Raw genomic sequence first — 24,829 nt, forward strand, 5'->3', positions numbered from 1 at the left:
TCGCAGAATGACTTTGGGTTATACATCTAATGGGAAGAAGAGTCCTGAAAACAAGCATATAGACCTACAACCCATCTTTTGACAGTATTTACTTGGTGAAGAAAGCCGTGCACAACACATCAGAATATTGAGTTACCTTTAATAATTATAATAATATTAATAATTATACATCAGAAGCCAAAAATAATGAAAAGAGAAAATAAAAGCTTCATCACAGAAGGTAGACGAGGGACACGTATGTAGGAATGAGTGAGAGTAGGACATTGGGGTGTCACATTAGGGTGTGGAGAAGGTAATATTCATGAGGACAAGGGGACACATGAGACACATGACAGATCACATGGGACAGGCTATGAGGCTACACGGTGGTGGGGAAACAGAGACAGTGGCACATATAAGAGTGCATGTAAGATCAGATATGTATCGTTATTATAACTTGAGTGTGGGTAAAATGCACCTGTCACCTTTACATATCACAGGCCGCCTATGGGGGTGACACAATTTTTAGTTTTTAGTCATTATGGTATAGTTCTTACAGACATGCATACTTTAAAATAAATACCTGAATTCTGGATTTAAAAATATGTATTTGTTAGTTCTATAAATTATTAGCTACATAACTACACACAGGAAGTGGGAATATCTGAGGAGTGGGCAGTGGCTTAACTACAATTCATAGCCCCCCCTCCATGTACACACCCCCTCGCTTGCCTCCCCTTAGTGCCCTTCACGGCCTTGGGGACCATCTCACAAGGGTCACAAAACAAGTGTGGCCATCGTGACCTAAACTTAGAGGAGACCATACACATACGTTTTATAAGAAAGAAAAAAAAAACATCCAGAACTCAGGTACACTTTAAAGCAAACCTGTGAGGTTTGCTACAGCCTTTTTTTTATACTTACCTCGGGAGGAGAAGCATCTAGATCGTCCAGAGTCTTAACCTGTCGTCCTCAACCAGGCCAATCCAGAAAGGAGACCCTTTGAAGCACGGCTGCACTGCGCAGTAGCACGGACCCAATCGAGTTTAGCTTTTTCTGCTCAAGGCCGAGCAGGTCCGTGCTATTGCTTGAGCTGACACGCGGTTTTTCAGGGTTTCAGCACTGGAACTGGTGGAGGACAACAAGGGAAGACTCTTGAGGAACAAGAGGGTTTCCCCTCCCGAGGCAAGTCAAACACTTTCATTCCAGCGCAGGAGACCTGGGTGCAGCAGTGAGTAACTTCAGCGCCGTCAGAAGACTGAGCTGAAGTTACTTATAAAACACTATAATTCGGCCTCCAGCAATTGCTGGAAGCCAAATTATTTCATTCCCCACCATCCATGGCCGCCTGGGAATTTGTGCAAGAGCAGGATAAGCCCTACAGGCTGTATCCTGCGCCCAAGTCTCCAGCACTGATTCCTCTCGTAAGCAGCTAAGTACCCTGTAGGAAAACTTATTTCCCTGCAGGTACACTTTAAAGCAAACCTGTAGTGGGAATAATATGGAAGCTGCCTGCCTTTGTTTTATGAAATGCCAGTTGCCTGGCTGTCATGCTGATGTTTTGGTTTCAACAGAACATGACAAGCACATGGCCTGGGAAGGCCGATATGAAGGTCACATTTCCTGTCCTGCGTACTAGTTAATGGTTGGCGAATCTGAAGGTGTGACAAACAATGGTTTGAAAGGAATGAATATGGCAGCCCCCATGTTTGTCCCTCCTTTAATAGATATCTGCCCAAGAACATGTAAGCGTGGTTGGATTGGTAAGGGGAAGAAATGGAGAGGGAGCCATTCTTAGGTAAAACAGCAGACATCATTCAAAAAAAATCCTACCCAGTCAGTCCCCGCCCCCTTTTATTAGCAAAATCTAAGCTATAAGAAGGTGGTGGTGGTGGTGGGGGGGGGGGGGGGGGGGTTGGTTGGCTGGTTGTACATCATACAATCAGTAACTTTCTATTTCAGAAATAAACATTCAGATTGGATAACAATCATGTGATGTCTGCAGGACCTCTGTGTCATGACCTAATGTGTCTGTAGCCGCGGTCACAACCTCTCATGGAATTAAAGTCCACTCTCAGCCCAAACTAGTAGAGAAGAGCTATACTGTAACTACTGCGGGTGAAGTAGTTCTGTCTGCCTCCCATGTTAGGGAAATTTAATTTAATGGTGACCTTTACCCTGAGTGCTTTCATTTTAGCTGATGGTGCCAATAGACAGAAAGGAGTGACAGCATTAAAAAGTTCTACCTCAAAGGCTGCTATCACACTACACATGTTGCAATAGGATCACAACGGTGGCGAAAAGACGCGTTGTGCATTAGGAGTGTGATGTGAAGCATACAGTTAACTGAAGGTATGCTTCACTGCCACTGTAAACACGCATGTCGTCCGGTATACCGACATAACTCTCCGCACCGCTGATGCACCGGTCTTAATGTACCATAAAAATATAATTGCATTGTGTTGCAATGCAATTATATTGTCCGTTGCTACAGAACACAATAGACACAGTGTGAAAGGAGCCGTACGCTACAAAGAATATTTTCTCTCAACTGGCCTCAATTCGCGAAGCTTTATCAAACACTTAATCGAACGTTCGATAATTTACCTCATGAGTAAAATCTAATTTTGAACTCACTAAGGTGTTATAGATTTATTGAACATTTTATTGATAAAACTTTCGATAAATCTAGAACACCTTAGTAAATTCAAAATTAGATTTTGCTCATGAGGTAAATTATCAAATGTTCGATAAAGTGTTTGATAAAGCTTAGTGAATTGAGGCTACTTCGTCTACTGTCTTCTAAGGCCGCATTTCCACTACGCCAAATTTAGCCCAAATTTGCAGCGTTTCCCCGCAGGCGAGTTGTACAGGAAAATGCTGACTTTGCGTCCGGGACTCTGTTCTTAGTATTACAGTGTGGCTAATCTACTGAAGCAGAGGGGGGGTTTACTGTAATTCCTCTTTATGTAACCAGAATGTAGAGAGAAATGCCCAAAGTGGGAAAGTTCCTCCTACTATTTACTATCAAGATTTCTCGACATCTTTGGTGCTATCACTTTTATAAATATGACAAAATGAACAAATTTTTTTATAAAGAAAAAGGGAAATGAGAAGTGGATGGTGAGCACACTGTTAAAATCAAGGTTTTCTGACCATATCAGTAGCGATGGTCAATGAGATGCAAAAATATCCGAGTAGATGCAGAATGATGAAAATGTATGCTTGAAAGCTTTTACATGGATTTTTTCCTGGTGTTAAAACAACTCATTTCAAATTTCAAAAGCGCTTTTACGTCAATTCTCCATTCATGTCAGTGTGGCGGTATAGATGAGAAGCATAGAGATTAAGGTTGTCAAACTAAGAGGGTCATCTGGAGAGTAACAGCCATTTTTAACTAATCATTTAAAGGATACCCGAACTGAAATGTGACATAATGAGATAGACATGTGTATGTACAGTGCCTAGCACACTAATAACTATGCTGTGTTCCTTTTTTTTCTTTCTCTGCCTGAAAGAGTTAAATATCAGGTATGTAAGTGGCTGACTCAGTCCTGACTCAGACAGGAAGTGACTACAGTGTGACCCTCACTGATAAGAAATTCCCCTTTTTATCTCTTTCTTGCTCTCAGAAGCCATTTTCTGCTAGGAAAGTGTTTTATAGTTGGAATTTCTTATCAGTGATGGTCACACTGTAGCCACTTCCTGTCTGAGTCAGAACTGAGTCAGCCACTTACATACCTGATATTTAACTCTTTCCGGCAGAGAAAGAAAAAAAGGAACACAGCATAGTTATTTGTGTGCTAGGCACTGTACAAACACGTCTATCTCGTCATGTCACATGTCAGTTGAGGTATCCTTTAAGGAAACATTTTATTTTAGACACACTGTATCTTCTATTTCTTAACATAATCACCCCCTTTATTTAAGTATTTATCATATCTTTTCACAAGGTTTCCAGTCCATTTGTTGAGGTAGCATCACCTTCAGGATCAGGACAATGTTCTCCAGCAACAGAAGGGGAGGATCCATAGTTCTCCCCTCCCCCCTAGTATTAGGAAGACCCCCTGCCCAGTATAGTCAGATGTGCCCCCAGCATTAGGTAGCTCTCCCTCCCCAGTATAGTCAGATGAGCCCCCAGTATTAGCCAGCCCCTCCTCCCCAAGTATAGCCAGGTCTTCCCCAGTATTATCCAGGCCCTCTCCCTAAGTATAGACAGATGTGCCCCCAGTATTAGGCAGCTCCCCAAGTAAAGCAAAGTATTAGGTGAGCCACCCTTCACAAGTATAGCCAGGTGTTCCCTCAGTATTAGACAAACCCCCCATATGAAGAGAAAACTGAGCATTTTGTAATAGTAACTTGTCTCGGAGCCTTCAGGATCATCTTCGTGCTGTCACACAGTCCCTCTGTCTTCTCCAGCAGTGCAGTAATGAGAGGCGCCACTAGAGAGCATCTTACAAAGGCGTCTTTTGGACTGTGCGACAGCGTGAAGATGATCCTGGCGGTGGTAATTATTAAAGAACACCCCGCCCCCACACTGCATTTGGCTGGGTGAGGGGGCTCTCAGCGAGCACAGGCATGCCCTCAGGGTACTGCTTCATGAGCCTCGGCCCGGCCCTGATGACGCTCCTCACCTATTGCTGAGTTTCATGTTAATGCTGCTGAACAAACAGTTGCTTGCATTTTGCAGTCGTGACAAATGGCGCATGGAGAGAAGAGGCCAACCTGATGGATGCAAGTTACATTACACAGAAACAATACCTTGTGTGGCGGATAAAAGCAAATGGCTGTTACTTTCTGAATGACCTTTGTAAATGCCACCATGCAACACCTAAACTCTGTAAAATTAAGGTGAACTCATGAAAATGCTCACACTTGCCTATCTGGCATGTTAAACTGGTGGAAAAAATGTTTGCATAAGCTCCTGGATAAATCCATACAAACGCTTTTCCAGGAATTGGCCATAAACGTCAATATAAATGAATCCTTAAAGGACAACTGTAACAAAGTAAAACAAACGTTACATACTCACCTAAGAAGAGGGAAGGCTCTTACAGCCATCCTGTTACTCTCTGGGTCTCCTCATTCCACTGCTGGGCCTCCCATTCCAGCCTCCGACTTTAAGTTTAAAGAGGCCTTTAGGTCTTCTCAGAAAGCCACGGAGGTACTCAGGTCTCCAAGTACTTCCAAACACCAGCAGCACCGTACTGCACACACGCAAGTGCGGATTTGTGCAAGTGCAATACAGAGCTGCTCCTCTTCGGAAGTACTCGGAGACTTGAGTACATCCAAGGAGACCTGAAGATGCAGCCGGTGGGAGATTTAAACAGGGGCCCGATGGTGGAATGAGAGGATGCAAAGAGGAACGGGAAGGTTCTAAGAGATCCAGAGCCTTCCTTCCTCATAGGTGAGTATCTAACTTCTTATTTTAATTAGTAACAGATTTTCCTCAGCTGAAATGCTTGCTTCTGATCGTCTTGGACAAAATTGTAAAGTGTATACAAGTGTTTCCTGATGCTGTTGGCGCTCCCTCCAGTGGCCGACTATTGTCCATGCAGGTACACTGAAATTTCTGCAATAGGGGTGCCATTCACTTGCCCCCCACCCCATAGAGCAGGGCGTTATCAAAACTGCCACCTAAACAATCCCTAGTGATCGTTTCAGGCCTTGAGAATATAGAGTGTATACACAGCTTAAGTGACAGGCACAGTTCCATGGAAAAGGTAACAGTTTGTGTGTACAGAAACATGGATATAAGAAAGGTGTGAGTTATGTACGTGGGAATCAGTAGGTACAAGTGTGGCAAGGAAGGAAAACATGTACCAAAAAAATCCAGCATTTCACAAACCACACACAGCAAGTGAGCATGGGATATGCTGCTGTCTTGTTGGAAGTCTCAGCCATGATGTTCACCAGAAGACGGGGATGCAGGATTCTAAAAGCACTCACCCATAAACACACACACACACAGCGCCGGCAGCATAAAACGGAGGGGGAAGTAGCACCTCTGCCCCTAATCACTAATGATGTAGTCAAGTTGGAGATACAAAGCTTGTGCCCTGCCTTGTCTGGGGGGAACCTGTGCAGTGATAGGGGTCATCCTTGTGGAAATATGCGTGTGTAGGAGATCCTTATAGCTCCAGGTGAGCTGATATGCCACTATGATACTTGTGAATGCAGCCTATTATGTACAGGAGAATTATATACATTTCTGTAAAGCATCTAGTGTATACGAAGGTTGTCACTGATTTTTTTGCACAGGGAGTCTGTGTGAGAGTTAAGTGATCCATTGTCACAGAACGCTATTGACTATCTGTTGTGTATAAGTGATCCATTCTATGTAGCTGTGTTTGGTGTTATAAAGACTGAACTTACATAATTAAGGGATAGCTTGTGTATATTAATTTGGTCCTAAAGGATGAGAGTCTGGGGTTTGGCTTGGTGCTTGGTCTAGGGTCCGTGATTGGCATTCAGTGTTTGACTCGATGGATTCCTTAGCCCTGTGAGGTCACCCATATCAGACACGTCAGATACACTCTATAAAGGCCTTCAAAATGCCACGGAACAAGAGTCCTTCCCGTTCCTCAACCCCATTGACCCCACTCTTCCCACAGGTTGGAAGGGTAGCTTTGTCCCCAACAGAGTTAAAAGAGAAGCAGCTTCCGTTTTATTTCATTCCTCCTCCACAGTGGCATCTTCACAAACTCTTCCATGGGCATAGCAAACAGGCGCTGGAAGTCCTCGGGGGAGAGATATCGCTGAAGGAAAACAACACAGGAATTATTTCAGAAGTGGGCTGACAGCCTGCACATGGATCTTGTTTGCGAGCATATTTCAATGTACCGTTAAAAAAAACAACCTAGAAACTTATCTTAGTAGTGGTAAGCCTCTGAACAGTCCAGAGGCTTCCCCAAACATCTTACACCCCACAGTTCCAGCGCGGGGTTCCTCTAAACATATTTGACAGAATTGGTGCTCCTGTCCTTGGAAAAGTGCTGCCATACTGCAGATGCACAAATATGGGCCGCGTCCACACAGTAGCATAAAGCCGCTTGTGCATGGTTTTGCCTCCATGCAAGAGTGACATTGTGCTACTGCGCGGGCACAGGCCATATGCACGCATGTGCAGTACAGTCATGCTCATACACTGTTGGAGTATGGCAATGGAGAGGAGTGGGGTACTGAGCAGCAGTGGACGCTTCCCACTACTCAGGTAAGTATCTGTTTTTCTTTTTTTCCTTACAGGTTTATTTTAACATTTCAAAAGCCCATTTTGACAGGTTTTCATTACATGTGTAAACTTTGTGCTAATCAGTCAACCATGCCTACATTACAGGAGACAGGAAGATGTATTGTATTGTATTGTAATAATTCCCTTTCTCACCTCTAGCCGAGTTCTGTCTACACCAAGGGGGAGTTTTTGGCGTCCTCTGTTTGTGACCACCAGTAATTCATATGGAAAAACCTAGAAAAAAAATACTTTTCACTAGTAAAATGATAAAATGACTACACAGTTAGCTAGGTTAACAATGGAATGTTAAAGACGAGGGTAGGGAGGTTAGATGTAAATGGGTCATATTCAAAATGGATTAACTTTACTAGAAGTGTTCCACAAGGAACAGTGCTCATGCCAGCTGTTTGCAATATTTGTATTATTTACTTGTGGGTAAGTGGTATACAGTGTCTTGTTATGTTTGATCTATTAAAGCAATGACAGCGCTCCTCCACTTCAATGTTCCTCTAATAGCCAGTGAAGCTATCCATCAAATTAAATAAAGAAATTTGCAAGCAACACCGTTCAGTATGCTGAAATTCGAATTCTGTGTAAATACCAAATTACTGAGATTTTAGGCCAATCACAAGACGTATTGGACCAATCAGAGAATCAGTATTTTACCGTGGAAAACGAATACTGCAGAATTTTTTAAGGTCAATTACAAGACTCAGAATAATTAGGCCAATCAGAGAAAGCAGAAGTGTACTGCGGTTGGCAATTGGAAATGCGGATTACGCATAAAAGCGTACATCGTCAAATAATAGCAGATTCCAAACATTTTTTGTTCTTTTTTACAATTAACGAAGTTTATTGACAAAAATAACACACAAAAAAAAACATTCTCGAAAATCGGCAATTCTGATTTCTGTTGAATCCTGTGGAAATCGGAAAGACACTTCTCAGAAAGCGGAATTCCAATGGAATCAGAAATCAGAATTTGTCAACCATCCATATTGGGCAGAATAGGAAATACAGAGTCTTTTGATATCTCAAACAGAATGCATGGATTTATTTTCATCTACTGTATATACTCGCGTATAAGCCTAATTTTTCAGCATAAAAATGTGCTGAAAAGTTACCCCCTCAGCTTATATGCGAGTCAGTGGAGCAAAACAGATGGTGGAGCAGGCAGAGGAGTGTAAGGATTGTGCACTAGTGATCCTGCTGGCTCCCTGCTGTGTCCATGCCCTCCATCCTCTGCAACATGGTGTGCAGAGCACGCTGCTCAAGAAGACTACTTGTGTTCCCTGGCTTGTGGAGCAGAGCGTGCAAGCAACGTGTCAGCGGTGCAATGATTGGGGATTCTTCATGTGTGGCAATCGCTGTGTCTCTGTGATGCTATCTAGTGGCATCTTGAGGCACAGCTGTATCATCCTTGGGGCACATATGGCTATGGAGAGGGGGGCTGACTTGTAATGGGGGCACATCTAGCTACTGTGGAGGGGGCTTATACGCGAGTCAATTACTTTTTCCTGATTTCTGAAGGAAAAGTGGGTACCTCGACTTATACATGGATCGCCTTATATGCGAGTACATACAGTACTTTATAATATGCATTTTCTACAAGTCCCATATAAACAGATAAGTGCACTGTTTGGATTAGTTTGCTAGTTATTATTTAACTGTGGGTTGGATTTTCATTCTATCACTGTTGCCTGCGACTTTCTTGCACTATATTATATACTGCAGATAATATTGGATGGATTCATCAGTCACCCTGTTCTTGTAAACTTAGTAGGTATAGACCACCAATAATTTTTATTGCTGCCTCATTATCAAGGAATACATAAGCAAAACATCTGATAAGACACACCAGAGTGAAAATGCAGATAATGTAACCCTTAAAGGGTGGGTTACTAACGTGTAAAAATGTAAGAAAAAAACAAAAAACAGTTTAACTTACCTGGAGTCATCCTGTGCCCACGCCATCCTTCCACAATTCTCCATCAAGCGGTGGTGAACCACACAAAGCTGGCCAGTCGCTCCCAGTCGGCAGCTACTTTCAGGAGCGCTTTGCACAAGTAGCAATTTTTGCATACTATGCATGCTCAGCAAACTCCCAACATCAGGAGCACGGCAGGGAGGAGCGTGGCCAGCCAGCTTTGCAGGGTCGTTGCTGCTGGCCAGAGGGACTCAGAAGGACGTTGCGGGCACAGGGGGCTGCAAAAAGCCCCTGGTAAGTTAAACTGATTTTTGTTTTTACACTTTCCTTTCTTTTAATGTCTAATTTTCTGCCACTGTGAGGGAGGTGGAACACTGGTCCCTGTGTAATGGAGTTACAAATTTTGCAACTATGGCACCTGTAATATTGTGTCTTTGTGGAAAATCGAAATGGGTCTAAAATACGTTAGAGTCTGTTTCCACTAAGTACGAATTCGCATTGCAAATTTTCGCATCAAAAATGAAAACAATGAATATCAATGGAGTCATTTCCATTGAATGCAAAATTTCTCATGTGGAAAATATGGATTGCATGTTGCAGATTTCTGCACCACGCATTTGTTTCCCATGTAATGATCCTTAGACACATATGAAAATTTGTATTAAACTTTGCATAAAACACGAAAACGTATGCAAAATGTAATATCCTAGTGGAAATAGACCCTTACTGGTATTCCCATACTTACAGGAGAGTGTACTAGAGTGACTTCCCATAGGGTCACGAGTGTTCAGTATGCATGTATAAAAAAAATCACAGAAGCTGCAATCAGTATCATAAAAGAATATGAGTACTGTTCGCTTCCCATCCACTTCACCTCTCTTGATAAAGAGGCACTTAGCTATCTCAAAACATCGGATTACTGATTGTTAGCAGCAATAAAGATTATCTGAATGTATCGAGTTACCTACTTAGTTTGCCTTGGTTTATCCAGTGACTATGACCTGAGCACCCACATTGCACTACTACTACTACTACTGCTGCTGCTGCTACTGCTACTACTACTACTACTACTACTACTACTACTACTACCTTATTCTAGCACACACCTTTTGTTCCAGCATGCTGGGTAGAGAGTTTCCTCTGTCCATTCTGGACCTCTGGCCTTCACCATTCTGTTGGTCAGAAAGAGAAGTCTAGCAGTTCTGAATGCTGGCATGGACAATAGTTCTAATCCCCTACCTGTAGATGCTTACCTGAAATCCTGCAGGAAGAGAAAAAAAATCATATCAGATAAATGGTAAATAACATTGACTGTGTAAAGGTTAACTATACAAGATATAGGCTATCAGCATCCTACAATGGGATGTCCAGCACCAGTCCTGAGGTCTTTTATACAGGCACAGAATTTGGAATGATACAATTCTGCTCAGTTAACTCATGGTAAATAGAAATGTACATGTGATGTGAGTTGGCATGATGGACTAACTTTTTGTATCTCTCAGAAACTGCAGTAATGAGACCATTCCCTGCAGATCCCTGAACAGTCCCTGAGGGAGAAGTCCCCCCAACATAATAAGATACATACAAATATCCATAAAAAGGTGCTCTTAAATAAAATGAGGACGTCTCCTCCTGCTTCCTTCCGACCAAATGTCCTGCCCTCTAGCTCCTTCCAATGCGTTTCGTCCAATGACTCATGAGGGGCTACAGGAGAGGACATCCTCATTTTATTTCAAAGGACCTTTTTATGGATGTTGTGAGTAGATAGAGTATCTTATTATCTTTTGAAAAATAAAAGTGATTTTTTTTACACTATGGAGACGTGTTCTAGTCCATAGATACAAGTTTTGGTGAGAGTCAAGGACCACATTTGCTAATAGTTGGTCGGAGGATCCCGGGGTGATCACCAGTTGCCTGCAATTGCCAAGTGTTTGCTGCTGTCTGTAATTGCGAGTGGCCACCTAAGAAGGTAAGCAAGCTGTGATTGAGGGTTGCTGAGTAGCAATGGGGCATAGAAAGATAGCGGGAAAAATGCAATGAGTGTCTTTTTATCTCTTCTATAGGCATACTGTGAAGGGGTCTGATGTGAAGCTGTCTGTGGTGGTGATCAGTCTGGGAGACCTTTTAAGCATTTTTGTGTGCGGTCTATGGGTCGGGCAGCATAAGGACCAGGTATTTTCGAGAACATACCAAGACTGGAGAAAAAGAGGAGGAAACACGCAGGACTTGGGCTGTTGGTTTCAAGTGACTATATGATTGGACTCATCTAACTTCTGTTATACACTTATGAGCACTTATCAAGAAAATCAATCACTCAAAATAAGTTTTTTATGAATAATTAAAACCTTAAAAATTTTTCCATTCCTTATTTGTAGTGTTTTTTTTGCCTCTTGGATGCTTACAAAGATTTATATTCTAACTGTTCACTAACTGTCGTTCGAGGGACAGTTAGTGACAAGACTATACAGTGTATATACTATGAACAGCACTGCGGAAGATGTCGGCGCTATATAAATACTAAATAATAATAATAATTTATATAGATAAGGGGAAGAACAGATAAGGGGCCTGATGCACTAAACTCTGGTAAAGTTCAAGGGGTACAATATACTTTATGTTCTAAACTCCGGAAAAGTTGCTGTGCGCAGGGAGTGCATGGCAAATTTATCATTACTAGCGTAGGGGGAGCATCAGCTGTTACCCATTAGCGCCATGCAAGTTACTGGGTTAATGTGCATGTTGCCATGGTAATGCACATGGTGGGCGGTGCTCCCCCTGAACTAGAAACAGTAAAATTGCTGTGTGCTCCATGCCTAAGGCAACTTTACTGGAGTTTAGTGCATCAGGCCCAAGTAGAGATCGCTCACAAGATAAAGTTCTTTATGAATCAGCCCTAGGTCTCTTTTTTGCTTTTCTGTGGAGGCTGATCATGACGAGCCAGTCAGAGAAGCATACATCTTTCACCCAATACGTCAACGTGAGCTTCTCCATGAATTCTCCTTGCAGGAGAAATTGCACTAGAAGAACTGATCAGGAAGTCACCACAGCAAATCAGAACCTTACAAATCTATCAGCTGATCAAACTGATCACATTATCAAACTGATCACATGAGTTCTCCTCAGCATGGCCATCCCTTCTGATTATGTCTGCACACAAGCTTATGGCTTCTGCATCTGACAAACAATGTTCAAGGTGCATGCTCAACCACACTAAGTATTTAATAAAGATTAAGTAGATTATACCCCTTGAATTTATTGGTGCCTATTTACTGCAAATTAAATCTATTGCCTCCTCTCCCCAATCATCCCCAAAGCAAGAAGCCATGATAATCTACAGGAACCTCTGTAAGACAGCAGCATGGAGCCCTCCTCCTCACCTGCGCTCTCCCTTTGCTGGTCTGGAGTCGGGAACTCTGCAGACAGAAGCTAGAGAAAGAGAAAACAATTACTACTTCTTTATTTTTACATTTGATCTGCTAAGGCAGTGCTGTCCAACTTCATGGGCAGGGGGCATGGCTAGCACCAGATTTTACAGCTGGAGGGGGCAAAGCATCATTGTCTCAGCTTTAGGGGGCGGAACCAAGTTCGAACAAGAGGTGGGTATGGACTCAGAAAAACAGTTTGGGCAAGCAAGTTCGGCCCATGGGCCACATCCAGCCTGTGTGCCGCCAGTTGGACAGCACTGTGCTAAGGGAACACGCTTAAAATATCACACAGCTAAAAATGATAATTCCCTCTTTGGGACTCACCCTTGCTAAACTGCTCCTTCCGTATCCAGAATGTATGGCTGTGAGAAGAGACAATGAACATATATCATTAACACTTTTAACATATCCTGGAAATCAAGTTTGCAAGAATACAGACATTCTTCAATATTCTCTAGCGGCTAGCCTGTAAGGCCTTAGTGAGTGATAAGAGGATAGAATGATAGCTATGTACAAATGCACAGAGACAGACCAACTATTATCAAAGTTAGGTTTAGTCAGAAGTAAAGCTACAGTATATACACAATTCAATGACTGTTACCCATAACGATTGTCACCACTGTACACATGCTGGATCCTCAGCAGAGGCACTGAGAACCACCTAGCGCATGTTTGAGGTTTTAGTGTCACAGTGCTGCTAGCAGACTGTTGCCCTCCCGCGGATTCTTTTTTAAAGGATACCCGAGGTGACATGATGAGATAGACATGTGTCTGTACAGTGCCAAGCACACAAATAACTAGGCTGTGTTCCTTTTTTCTGCTTTCTCTGCCTGAAAGAGTTAATCATCAGGTATGAAAGTGGCAGTTCCTGTCTGAGTCAGGACTGGGTCAGACTACAGTGTGACCCTCACTGATAAGAAATTACAACTATAAAACACTTTCCTAGCAGAAAATGGCTTTTGAGAGAAGGAAAGAGATAAAAAGGGCGAATAGTTCAAAGATTTTAGCTTTGGCCTACTTCAATGAATGTGTCATTGAGCAAAAACAATAAAACAGTAAAAACAGTAAAAACGTAAAGGAGTTATCAGGCTAAAATGTGAAGAGAGGGAAACCGAGAGCCCGATATGGTGTAGTATGTTAACCACTTTCCCCCCGCCCGTACGAATTTCTCCGTCCCTTTTTCCATCCTTTAACCCCCAGGGACGGAGAAATCCGTACTTTCTGCGTTCCCGCCGCTGTCCGCGCTCCCGCTCGTAAACACGCCGCCCCCCGCTAGTAAACACGCCGCCGCCCGCTCGCCCGGAGATCAATGAACGGGAAAATCCATTCCCGTTCGTTGATCTAAGCCCCGCAATGATCCGCTGCTCTCCGATGAGCAGCGCGATCATTGTGATCTTACCCAGCCTCCAAGTACTTCCTCCAAGCTTCCGGAAGGACGCTTGAAGGTCGCATTAAAACAAAAAGTTACTGTGGCCATCTTGTGGCCAAATAGTAAAACTACACCCTACACATTTTTCACATACAAATAAATTACTTTTACACAAAAAATTAACTCATTACCTCCCACACTCCCAATTTTTTTTTTTTGTAATTAAAAAAAAATAAAAAAATGTACAATTAAAAAAAAATACATAAATAGTTACCTTAGGGACTAAACTTTTTAAATATTTATGTCAGGAGGGTACAACACTGTTACTTTATAAACTATGGGCTTGTAATTAGGGATGGACGCAAAACTGAAAAAAATGCACCTTTATTTCCAAATAAAATATTGGCGCCAAACATTGTGATAGGGACATAATTTAAACGGTTTTATAACCGGGACAAAAGGGCAAATACATTTCATGGGTTTTAATTAATGTAGCATGCATTAATTAAAAACTATAATGGCCGAAAACTGAAAAATAATTAATTTTTTCCCAGATTTTTCCTATTTTCCCATTAAAACACATTTAGAATAAAATAATTCTTGGCATAATGTCCCACCTAAAGAAAGCCTAATTAGTGGTGGAAAAAACAAGATATAGATCGTTTAATTGTGATAAGTAATGATAAAGTTATAGACGAATGAATGGAAGGAGCGCTGAAAGGTGAAAATTGCTCTGGTGGTCAGGGGGTAAACCCCCTCAGTGGTGAAGTGGTTAATGTAATGGTATCTGGTGATAAAGAAGGTGATTATACTCACAAAGGTAGGTCGCCACCAAGGCAACCACTGGGCGAGCAGGCGGGGAGAATTATAACCTGACCCCGCTCAGGTCTAAGAAGTCGCTCTCTGTAGATGGGAAAAAGTGGGGATACACCCCTCCACCAAGGGTGGATTAAATTATTTTGTAGCAGGATAACAGAGGCGCCAGGTAGAGTAAAATTAATTAAAATTGTTAAAAAGGGGCGAAGTGGGTGGACTCACCTCCCTTCTTGAAGAAATGGCCGGACAACGGGCAAGTTACTTGCAGTTTAAAGTAACATTTAATAATAACTATTAAATGTTACTTTAAACTGCAAGTAACTTGCCCGTTGTCCGGCCATTTCTTCCAGAAGGGAGGTGAGTCCACCCACTTCGCCCTTTTTAACAATTTTAATTAATTTTACTCTACCTGGCGCCTCTGTTATCCTGCTACAAAATATCAGGCTAAAATGTCCAAAATGAGCTTTACTCACCTGGGGCTTTCTCCAGCCCCTTGCAGCCGACTGTCCCATGCCGACCGCTCAGTTTCCCGCCACTGTCCGGGTCCCCGTGCTCGGTATTCCGGTCGACCGCGATGCGCCGCTGTCAATCATGGCCACGCGGGCCACAGTGAACTGCGCAGGTGCAGAACTACTGAATACTGAGCGGCTGACTACCGAGCACGGAGACCCAGACAGCGGCGGGGAGCAGAGCGGATGGCGTGGGACAGTCAGCTGCAAGGGGCTGGAAAAAGCCCCAGGTGAGTAAAGCTCATTTTGGACATTTTAGCCTGATAACTCCTTTAAAAATTAGATTTAGATATACAGTGGGATGCGAAAGTTTGGGCAGCCTTGTTAATCTTCATGATTTTCCTGTATAAAGCGTTGGTTGTTCCGAAAAAAAAAATGTCAGTTAAATATATTATATAGGAGACACACACAGTGATATTTAATAAGTGAAATAAAGTTTATTGGATTTACAGAAAGTGCGCAATAATTGTTTAAATAAAATTAGGCATGTGCATAAATTTGGGCACTGTTGTCATTTTACTGATTCCAAAACCTTTAGAACTAATTATTGGAACTCAAATTTGCTTGGTAAGCTCAGTGACCCTGACATACATACACAGGTGAATCCAATTATGAGAAAGAGTATTTAAGGGGGTCAATTGTAAGTTTCCCTCCTCTTTTAATTTTCTTTGACGAGTAGCAACATGAGGGTCTCATAAAAACTCTCAAATGACCTAAAGACAAAGATTGTTGGTTTAGGGGACGGATACAGAAAGTTGTCTCAGAGATTTCAGCTGTCTGTTTCCACGGTTAGGAACATATTGAGGAAATGGAAGACCACAGGCTCAGTTCAAGTTAAAGCTCGAAGTGGCAGACCACGAAAAATATCGGATAAACAGAAGTGACGAATGGTGAGAACAGTCAAGAGTCAACCCACAGACCGGCACCAAAGACCTACAACATCATCTTGCTGCAGATGGAGTCACTGTGCATCGTTCAACCATTCAGCGCACTTTACACAAGGAGATGCTGTATGCAAGAGTGATGCAGAGGAAGTCTTTTCTCCGCCCACAGCACAAACAGAGCCGCTTGAGGTATGCTAAAGCACATTTGGACAAGCCAGCTTCACTTTGGAATAAGGTGCTGTGGACTGATGAAACTAAAATTGAGTTATTTGGGCATAACAAGGGGTGTTATGCATGGAGGAAAAGGAACACAGCATTCCAAAAAAAACACGTGCTACCTACAGTAAAATATGGTGGTTCCACCTTGCTGCGGGGCTGTGTGGCCAGTGCAGGGACTAGGGATCTTGTCAAAGTTTAGGGACGCATGGATTCCACTCAGTATCAGAAGATTCTGGAGACCAATGTCCAGGAATCAGTGACAAAGTTAAAGCTGCGCCGAGGCTGGATCTTTCAACAAGATGACGACCCTAAACACTGCTCAAAATCCACTAAGACATTCATGCAGAGGAAAAAGTATGACGTTCTGGAATGGCCATCTCAGTCCCCAGACCTGAATATAATTGAAAATCCGTGGTGTGAGTAAGAGAGCTGTCCATGCTCGGCAGCCATCAAACCTGAATGAACTAGAGATGTTTTGTAAAGAGGAATGGTCCAAAATACCTTCAACCAGAATCCAGACTCTCATTGGAACCGACAGGAAGTGTTTAGAGGCTGTAATTTCTGCAAACGGAGGATCTACTAAATATTGATTTCATTTATTTTTTGTGGTGCCCAAATGTATGCAACTGCCTAATTTTATTTAAACAATTATTGCACACTTTCTGTAAATCCAATAAACTTCATTTCACTTCTCAAATATCACTGTGTGAGTCTCCTATATGATATATTTAACTGACATTTTTTATTGTAACAACCAACGATTTATACAGGAAAATCATGACGATTAACAAGGTTGCCCAAACTTTCGCATCCCACTGTAAAATAAAACTGTGGGATATCTTAAAAAGTCATTTTAGGAGAAGGAGCATAGATACACTTGTTTATATCATTAGTTTATTTTCACCTCTGGTGTCCTTTAAGTATTCAGAGAAGGCAGAGTGTGGGGCAGTTATCCCCTGTCATGTATAATCGAGCAATAAGACTGCAGAATATTTGCAGTCACATGTAGTGATGTTCTCTAGCAGTAGAAGAAGGTAATTAGAGGACTCCTAACATGAAAAATGGCGATATTTATTATACATGTCTGCATATAAAGTCCATTTTGACCCCTCCTGTAGCGTGTTCTGTCTGTTGCAGTGGAGCTGCAAACGAACAGTTCTGGCTTATCTGCTAGCATTCGGTTGTGCATTCACAATGGGTCTCATTGTCATTTGCAATCGCTCTGCAGTTCTGGGCAGCTCAGGATGCTGTCATCATTCCACCAATTGCTTATTGCAGCTGAGCTGCGGCCAGATAGCCCTGGATTCCTGCATGCATGTCGTTACATATTACTGCATGTATTTCTTATGGGAGTCCTTTGCATTCACAACCAGCTAGCAAATGGTAATCAAGCCAGCTCAGGATTGAATGATTAGCATTCAGCTGTGTGGGAATTTGCATACCTGCTTCCATTGGCTGATGCCAGCATAAAAGTCTGCCTCCCATTTCATACCCCTCCCGACATAGCGTTCAGCTCTCTGAGTTGTTGTTGGGTCTATGCTGTGAAAGTTGTTATTGTAAATGTATAATCCCTTGCTCTGTATTGTCATGTCTGCTGGACGTTTGCTGACCTGCGGGGGTCAGTAAAGTCCTTCTGATCCTGATAGTTAGATTCTGCCAGCACCACGTTGGTGACTGGTAGTATTCCTTCTAGCCTTGTTCTTGAGGATGAACTATAGCAGCGGTTGCCATTAGTTCGCTCCTACCTGTTCGTCTTGTCTATCTCAGTGTGAATGTTGCCGTCGCTGAAACAGCGACTAGATTGGCTGAGTATTCCGTCTGTCTGTTGTCTGTTTTGTTAATTGTCATTACTTGTGCTTTAGCTAGTGAGTTATTTGAGAGCTACATTTCATATATTGCGCATCAGCACGATATATATGTACTCTAGTCAGTCAGTATTGTATTATTGTAATATTGTATTGTGTACCGACCTTTGCCCGCTTCTCGACTACGAATCTGCCTAATCCTTCCAATACGACTGACATCTGAATTAACGTGTATGATCCAAGCCTGTTACCGACTACGTCTGTTGTGTATTGTATCACATAGCATCTAGCCTGATAGGCGGCCCAGAGCTGCAGTTGCTCTGGGCAATCTTGTTCCCTTGTTCATTACTCCTGTGTCCATCTGTGGAGCCTCTTCCATTTACAGCTACTTAGCCTTGTTGCGCTGAGTGGTCAGGAAGTATGACCCCCCTGCATTACAGTAAGTAGGTACACAGGTAAAGTCATCATGCCTCTTTATGGTATTATCTGCCATGTGTTAAGATTTGGTAAATGTAGAATGGTTTGGAATGGAACAGGAAAGCCTTACGGTTGTAGATTGGTGTCCGGTCAGGCAGGGAGCGAGTTTTTCTCCTCGTGGTGCCACCCTTTGTCATTTCCTCTTTCAGAATTAGTTTTCCTAGATTAGACTGAATCTGTATATGGAAGACAACAACAGTGATCACATGCCATGAAAACCCATATGTCACATTACTTTGTTACAACGAGGTTGATCCACAAATCTTATCTCATGAATTATCTGCCCCTCCCCCCCTCAGGTAATTTAACGCAACAGCAATACGTGGCCACTTGTTTTTCTTTCCTCCAAACTATACAAATAGTATTAGGTTGCACCCCCCTCCCCCCACCAACATTCCCATAAGTGATTAGTGGCCTCCCTGAGGCCCCTGTAGAGTATTCGCAGCAGAGCAAACTCACCTGTCCGGACAGCACGTTCTTCCTTTAGTCTGTGTGCTTCCATCTTAATTTTCACCTCTTCATACTCTGTGATCCGGCTAAATGCTTATACTCACATAACATGCCGCCAATCACAGAGTGAGAAGGGTGGCGCCTGCAAGGATTAATATGGAAGCACACAAACCAAAGGAGGAGTGTGCCGGCCGGACAGGTGAGTTCGCTTTGCTGCAAGCACTCTCCAGGTGCCCCGGAGACAACTATTCACTTGAGGGGAGACTTGGGGGTGCCCATCAGTACGCACACATACAAAGGGGCCGGTAAAAAGTGTGACGTTGATAGCCAATAGTAGAATATCGGTAAAACTACAAATATTCTACTACTTAATTCGGTATTCAGTAATCTTTACCATTATTTTACTATGACTAAACCTAACCTTGCCCCCAGTGCCTAACCATCAATACTCCCCACAACTCAAGCTAGTGCCTAACCATAAATACCCCCCACAACTCAAGCTATGGAGCAATATACATTTTTAGAGAGTTCATATAGTCTTTATACGATCCACATCTGCCACTGAGGGACAATCTTCACAGTGCCTTGCTATATCTTCCTACTACCTCCACCAAAACCCTGTGAGCAGACACTCACCGTATTGAAAGACCTCCACTCAGGTCTATTAAAGCCTTGGGACACTTCGCTTTTAAGTAGTCCCAATAATTCACAATAGCGCAACAGAACCTCCTGGGAGGCCCATCATCAGTGGCATAGGGTCGGTAACCCATTGATTGGGGCAATACATTGACCAGTACTTACAGCCGCTGGTGATGGGCCTACCTAATGTACTTAAAGACACAAAGCATTTATTGCAGCTCATAGGTGGTATTACGATTGGGGAGGGAGATATCTTAGTGACAGCTGATGTTGCATCTCTTTATACAAATATTGGACACGAAGGGGTAAAGAAGCAGTAGAATATTTTCTGAGGAAAGATGGTATCCTAAGAGGGGAACAAATTAAGTATATTATAAAATTGTTGGATTTTGCACTTATAGAGGATTATGACACTCAAACACAGATATTAAAACAAAGATTTATAGAAAGACAAAGACAAGACAAGACAAATAACATTTATATTGCGCTTTTCTCCTTGCGGACTCAAAGCGCCAGAGCAGAGCAGCAGCCACTAGGGCGCGCTCTATTGGCAGTAGCAGTGTAAGGGAGACTTGCCAAAGGTCTCCTACTGAATTAGTGCTGGCTTACTGAACAGGCAGAGCCGAGATTCGAACCCTGGTCTCCTGTGTCAGAGGCAGAGCCCTTAACCATTACACCATCAGCCAACTGCAACAGAAAAAGGTTATGAGGAGAGTGAATTGGAGGCAGATATTATTCGGGTAAGAGATAAGGATAGATTAGAAATTATACAGAATGGACAGGAGGATAGAGAGAAAGAAAAAAATAGACAATAAGAATGCGCCTTTATTACAGGCTATAATAATCAATATAAAAGTATGAAGTCTATTATATATAGACATTGGGGCTGCTGAGGACAGACCCGGTCCTTAGTAGTATCCTAGCAGAAAAACCTAAATTTATATATAGACGAGCACCAAATTTAAAAAATATGGTAGCACCTAGTTCTGTGAAGCCCCCTAAAACTACTCTGGTCCCTAGAGACTGGCAAAAGCCCGATTTCTTCCCGTGTAGAACCTGCAAAGCATGTAGAGAATGTAACCCTAAAAAAATAGATAGTTTTACATCTTTTTCTAATGGAAAATCTTTCAAGAATAAACAGTTTATTACTTGTAATGACCGGTACGTGGTGTATTTAATCTGGTGCCCGTGTGGGTGGCAGTATTTGGGACGCACCACATGTACCCATAAGGAGCGAATGGGGTGAATAGACGTAATGTGGGAAAAGGTTTTGCTAACCATAGTTTGTCAGCACATTTTGGGGAGACCCATTCATATGATCCAGGGTTGTTGTCTTTCTGTGGTATATACAAGCTTGACCCCAGTTGGAGGGGATGTAATAAGCTGAGTACTATATCACAGGAAGAAACAAGGTGGATATACAACCTGGGTACCCTCACTCCGGGAGGGCTGAATATAGAGGTGGACATTGTGTGTTTCCTTGGGGAACAGTAATTAATTTTTTATGTTATTTTAATTTTATATTTTATTAAGTAATATATGGTAACACCAATTCTCCATTTCTAGTAGTAAAACATTGGGATACTAATTGGTCCTCTGGAATCATAATAAGATTATAATAATCTAAGAGGTGGCACTAATTGTCCTTTCTTTTTTATTGATTGATTTTTCATTAAGTTAAAAATACCCACCGTCTTTTGTGTTTTTACTCAGCTCCTTTAAAAGATTTACTCCTCTGTGCAGGCCCTAACCAGGAGGACCTGGGAAGTAAGATATGAGAAATAACGTTGAAGCGTACATGAAGTACATATTTTGCACTAATGGGCGTGTGCCTATAGCCCTCATTGGGTTGCCGCGTAGACAGTGACTAGATGGGTGGAACACATAGTTGGCACACAGCGTCATTTGGACGCAAGTGTGGGTGCGTGCGCAAGGTAGACTTAATGGGGAGGAGACGGGAGGAAGAAATATGGTTGGAGCGCGGCTTTGGGCCGGGCAGACGCAGATGGTGAGAAGACTCCTAAGAGATGAGCGCAAACGTGAGGAGGAAGTAGTAAGTCTGGTGGAACGCTTGTGGAGCGCAACATCAGAGCAATGAAGGGGATGTCTTAGCTAGAGGGAGGGATAAGGGGAGCATACTTAAAAGCTTTCACACTGCCCTGAGCCTTAGCTTCTGATGAGTCACATTGACGAAACATGTAAGGACGGGGCATAGGGTGCGGAAGTGAAAGCCGGAGATACACTTGGGTGGACGAGCGGCGCTCAGGTCTGTGGCGAGAGTGGAGATGCACGCCATTCCGCCTTCAGCCAAGGAACTACAAGTGCCAGCCGGGGCCCAACTAAACAGGGGAGTGCCCGTAACCAAACTCTACACTGTACCTAACAAGAAGACAATTTGTGAGTGCAATTGATTTTTATACTACAATAAATGTTTATGGTTTTACGCTATGTGAGGCATTTGTTTTGAGGTAAATAGAAGAATAGAAAAATAGAAGAATAGTTTTGAGGTCATGTGTATATGGAGATACATTTGCAGTGAGTGGAGAAGGAAGTGACAAGGTCGCTGTGGTGTGGTGGGGGACGGCCCGAAGTGACTCCCAAGGCTTTAACTCCCTAGCGGTATTGACAGATTATCCCTCCATACAAAACATGCTGTGAACAGTATAAACGTGCATACACAACAATACTCTCCTGCACTGTATACTAGACCCTTGCCTGACACATTTTCACAAGTTACAGGAAAAAAAAGTTATACAAATTAATTTTATCACTTTTTGCACAGAAATCCTGGGGAAATTGAACGACAGGGAGGTTTTAATAGACCTGAGTGGAGGTCTTTCAATCCGGTGAGTGTCTGCTCACAGGGTGTTGGTGGAGGTAGTAGGAAGATATAGCAAGGCACTGTGAAGATTGTCCCTCAGTGGCAGATGTGGATCGTATAAAGATTATATGAACTCTCTAAAAACGTATATTGCTCCATAGCTTGAGTTGTGTAAGCGCTACGTTCTGTAGAGACTATCTATATATATAATAGAGTAAGTGCCTCAACCTTCAAGCAAGAAGAAAAAGTAGCGCCCTGCCCCCAGGGCCGGTCCAAGCAAGAAGAAGGGGCTGGTCCAAGCAAGAAGAAGAAGTAGTGTCATATCAAACCAAGGGCAAAGAGGGATAATTTGCATATTCAGTAGCAGTGCATTGTGGGTAACCACAAATGTTCACTTATAGCTGAATTATTGCAGATTTGCTTCCGTTTTAAGAAGGAAAATTACACCAAGCTTTGCTTTTTTTTAGTAGGAGGGCTTTTTGGTCTCTTTTATCCTCCTATACATTCCGAGTAGTTTGGGTCACCCTGAGCTGTTTGGTTACTCTGTTGTACTGGTCCAAGCCCTATCTCATACAGCCTTGTCAATTCCTGCTATGTACTGATGAGGACCAAACGGCTGAAATAGGCTGTCATCGCTTCTCGGCCTTTTGGCTAAGATCAAGTGTAGTATCTGTTCTTGAAATTTTTGGGGGGACCTGGAGGGATGGCACTGTGGCAGGGTGTCCTTCCTGGTCGTAATTCCCAGGAGTTGATTGAATGGATCTATACCATGGTCAAAGCTGAATGGCTGAGGGCTTTGCTTAGGCGTACTGCCCCTGGAAGTGGCGCTCCAGGTGCACCTGAAAAAACCTGAGATGTGGCAGATCTCAGGCGGAAGTAGGGTGCTTTGGTCTGTACTGCCCATATGCATCGCCAACTAACGCAGCTCCCCGGCCTTTTGGCTAGGGAGAGTGCGGAATTTTTATCACTCCGGCCACAAGGTCGGGGCCAGCTTGCTGGCACCGGGGACTTCGGTTCCCACCCGGCTCCCTCTCGGGGGAGCCACCCGGACCATGTGGGATGCCACATGGCCAGGCCCTTTGGGTAATCACTGGGCGCAGTAGGGGTCCTCCTCGGAGGACTCCAGGATCCTTCAACCCCTCGGGTGTTGGAGGATGCCACCCCTTGAGCCGATGGCAAAGGGGGAAGGTTCCCTTCGGGGAACAACCGGAAGGGCCCTGCTGTATTGTGGGGCCCGTGGCTACTCGTGCACGTTTTGTGGGGGTGCTTTAGGGCACTCACGCTTTTTCCGTGCACGGGGCTAATAGCCTTGCTGACCGGGACTCCTGTTGCATGCAACAGGAGCCAAGACAAGCTAAAAAAAAAAAAATATAGGCTGTCATATGTGGGTTTGATATGACTGTGTGAAACTTAAAGCTATAGGCTTGCTTGGCTTACCAAGGGTGAAAAGGAATAATTTGCATATTTAGTAGCGGTGCATTGTGGGCAATCAGAAATGTTCACTTATAGCTGAATTATTGCAGATTTTCTTCTGTTTTAAGAAGGCAAATTACACCAAGCTTTGATTTTTTTTAGTAGAAGGTCTTTTTGGTCCCTTTTATCCCTCTATACATTCCGAGTGGTTTGGGTCCCCCTGAGCTGCTTGGTTACTCTGTTGTACTGGTCCAAGCCCTATCTCATACAGCCATATCAATCCTTGCCATGTACAGATGAGGAGAGGACCAAAAGTCTGAAACAGGCTGTCACATGTGGGTTTGATATGGCTGTGTAAAATTTAAAGCTATAGGCTTGCTATACACCAGTGGTTCTGGATGCTTGCTTGGCATACTAAGGGTGAAAAGGAATTATTTTCAAATTTAGTAGCAGTGCATTGTGGGTAACCACAAATGTTCACTTATAGCTGAATTATTGCATATTCCCTTCTGTTTTAGGAAGGCAAATTACACCAAGCTTTGCTTTTTTTAGTAGGTGGTCTTTTTGGTCCTTTTTATCCCCCTATACATTCCGAGTGGTTTGGGTCACCCTGAGCTGCTTGGTTACTCTGTTGTACTGGTCCAAGCCCTATCTCATACAGCCATATCAATCCTTGCCATGTACTGATGAGGACTAAAAGTCTGAAACAGGCTGTCTACGTGTGGGTTTGCTATGACTGTGTAAAATTTAAAGCTATAGGCTTGCTATACTCCAGCAGCTCTGGATGCTTGCTTGGCTTACCAAGGGGGGAAAAGGGGTAATTTGCATATTCAGTAGCAGTGCATTGTGTGTAACCACAAATGTT

General features: G+C 43.1%; 1 protein-coding gene and 1 pseudogene across 1 annotated transcript in view; one reads left to right on the plus strand and one right to left on the minus strand.

The window, feature by feature from the left end:
* Nucleotides 1-3,769: 3,769 nt before the first annotated feature.
* Nucleotides 3,770-24,829, minus strand: part of DMTN (dematin actin binding protein) — a 123,792-nt gene continuing 102,732 nt past the window's right edge. The window contains 6 exon segments of the mRNA XM_068274702.1: nucleotides 3,770-6,737; nucleotides 7,364-7,444; nucleotides 10,244-10,398; nucleotides 12,515-12,563; nucleotides 12,887-12,924; nucleotides 18,712-18,817. Coding sequence (XP_068130803.1) covers nucleotides 6,624-6,737; nucleotides 7,364-7,444; nucleotides 10,244-10,398; nucleotides 12,515-12,563; nucleotides 12,887-12,924; nucleotides 18,712-18,817 — 543 coding nt within the window. The 3' untranslated portion in view covers nucleotides 3,770-6,623.
* LOC137564578 (U2 spliceosomal RNA) lies at nucleotides 23,183-23,314 on the plus strand (annotated as a pseudogene).

The sequence above is a fragment of the Hyperolius riggenbachi genome, chromosome 3 (assembly GCF_040937935.1).
Source record: "Hyperolius riggenbachi isolate aHypRig1 chromosome 3, aHypRig1.pri, whole genome shotgun sequence".
Taxonomy (NCBI): Eukaryota; Metazoa; Chordata; class Amphibia; order Anura; family Hyperoliidae; genus Hyperolius; species Hyperolius riggenbachi.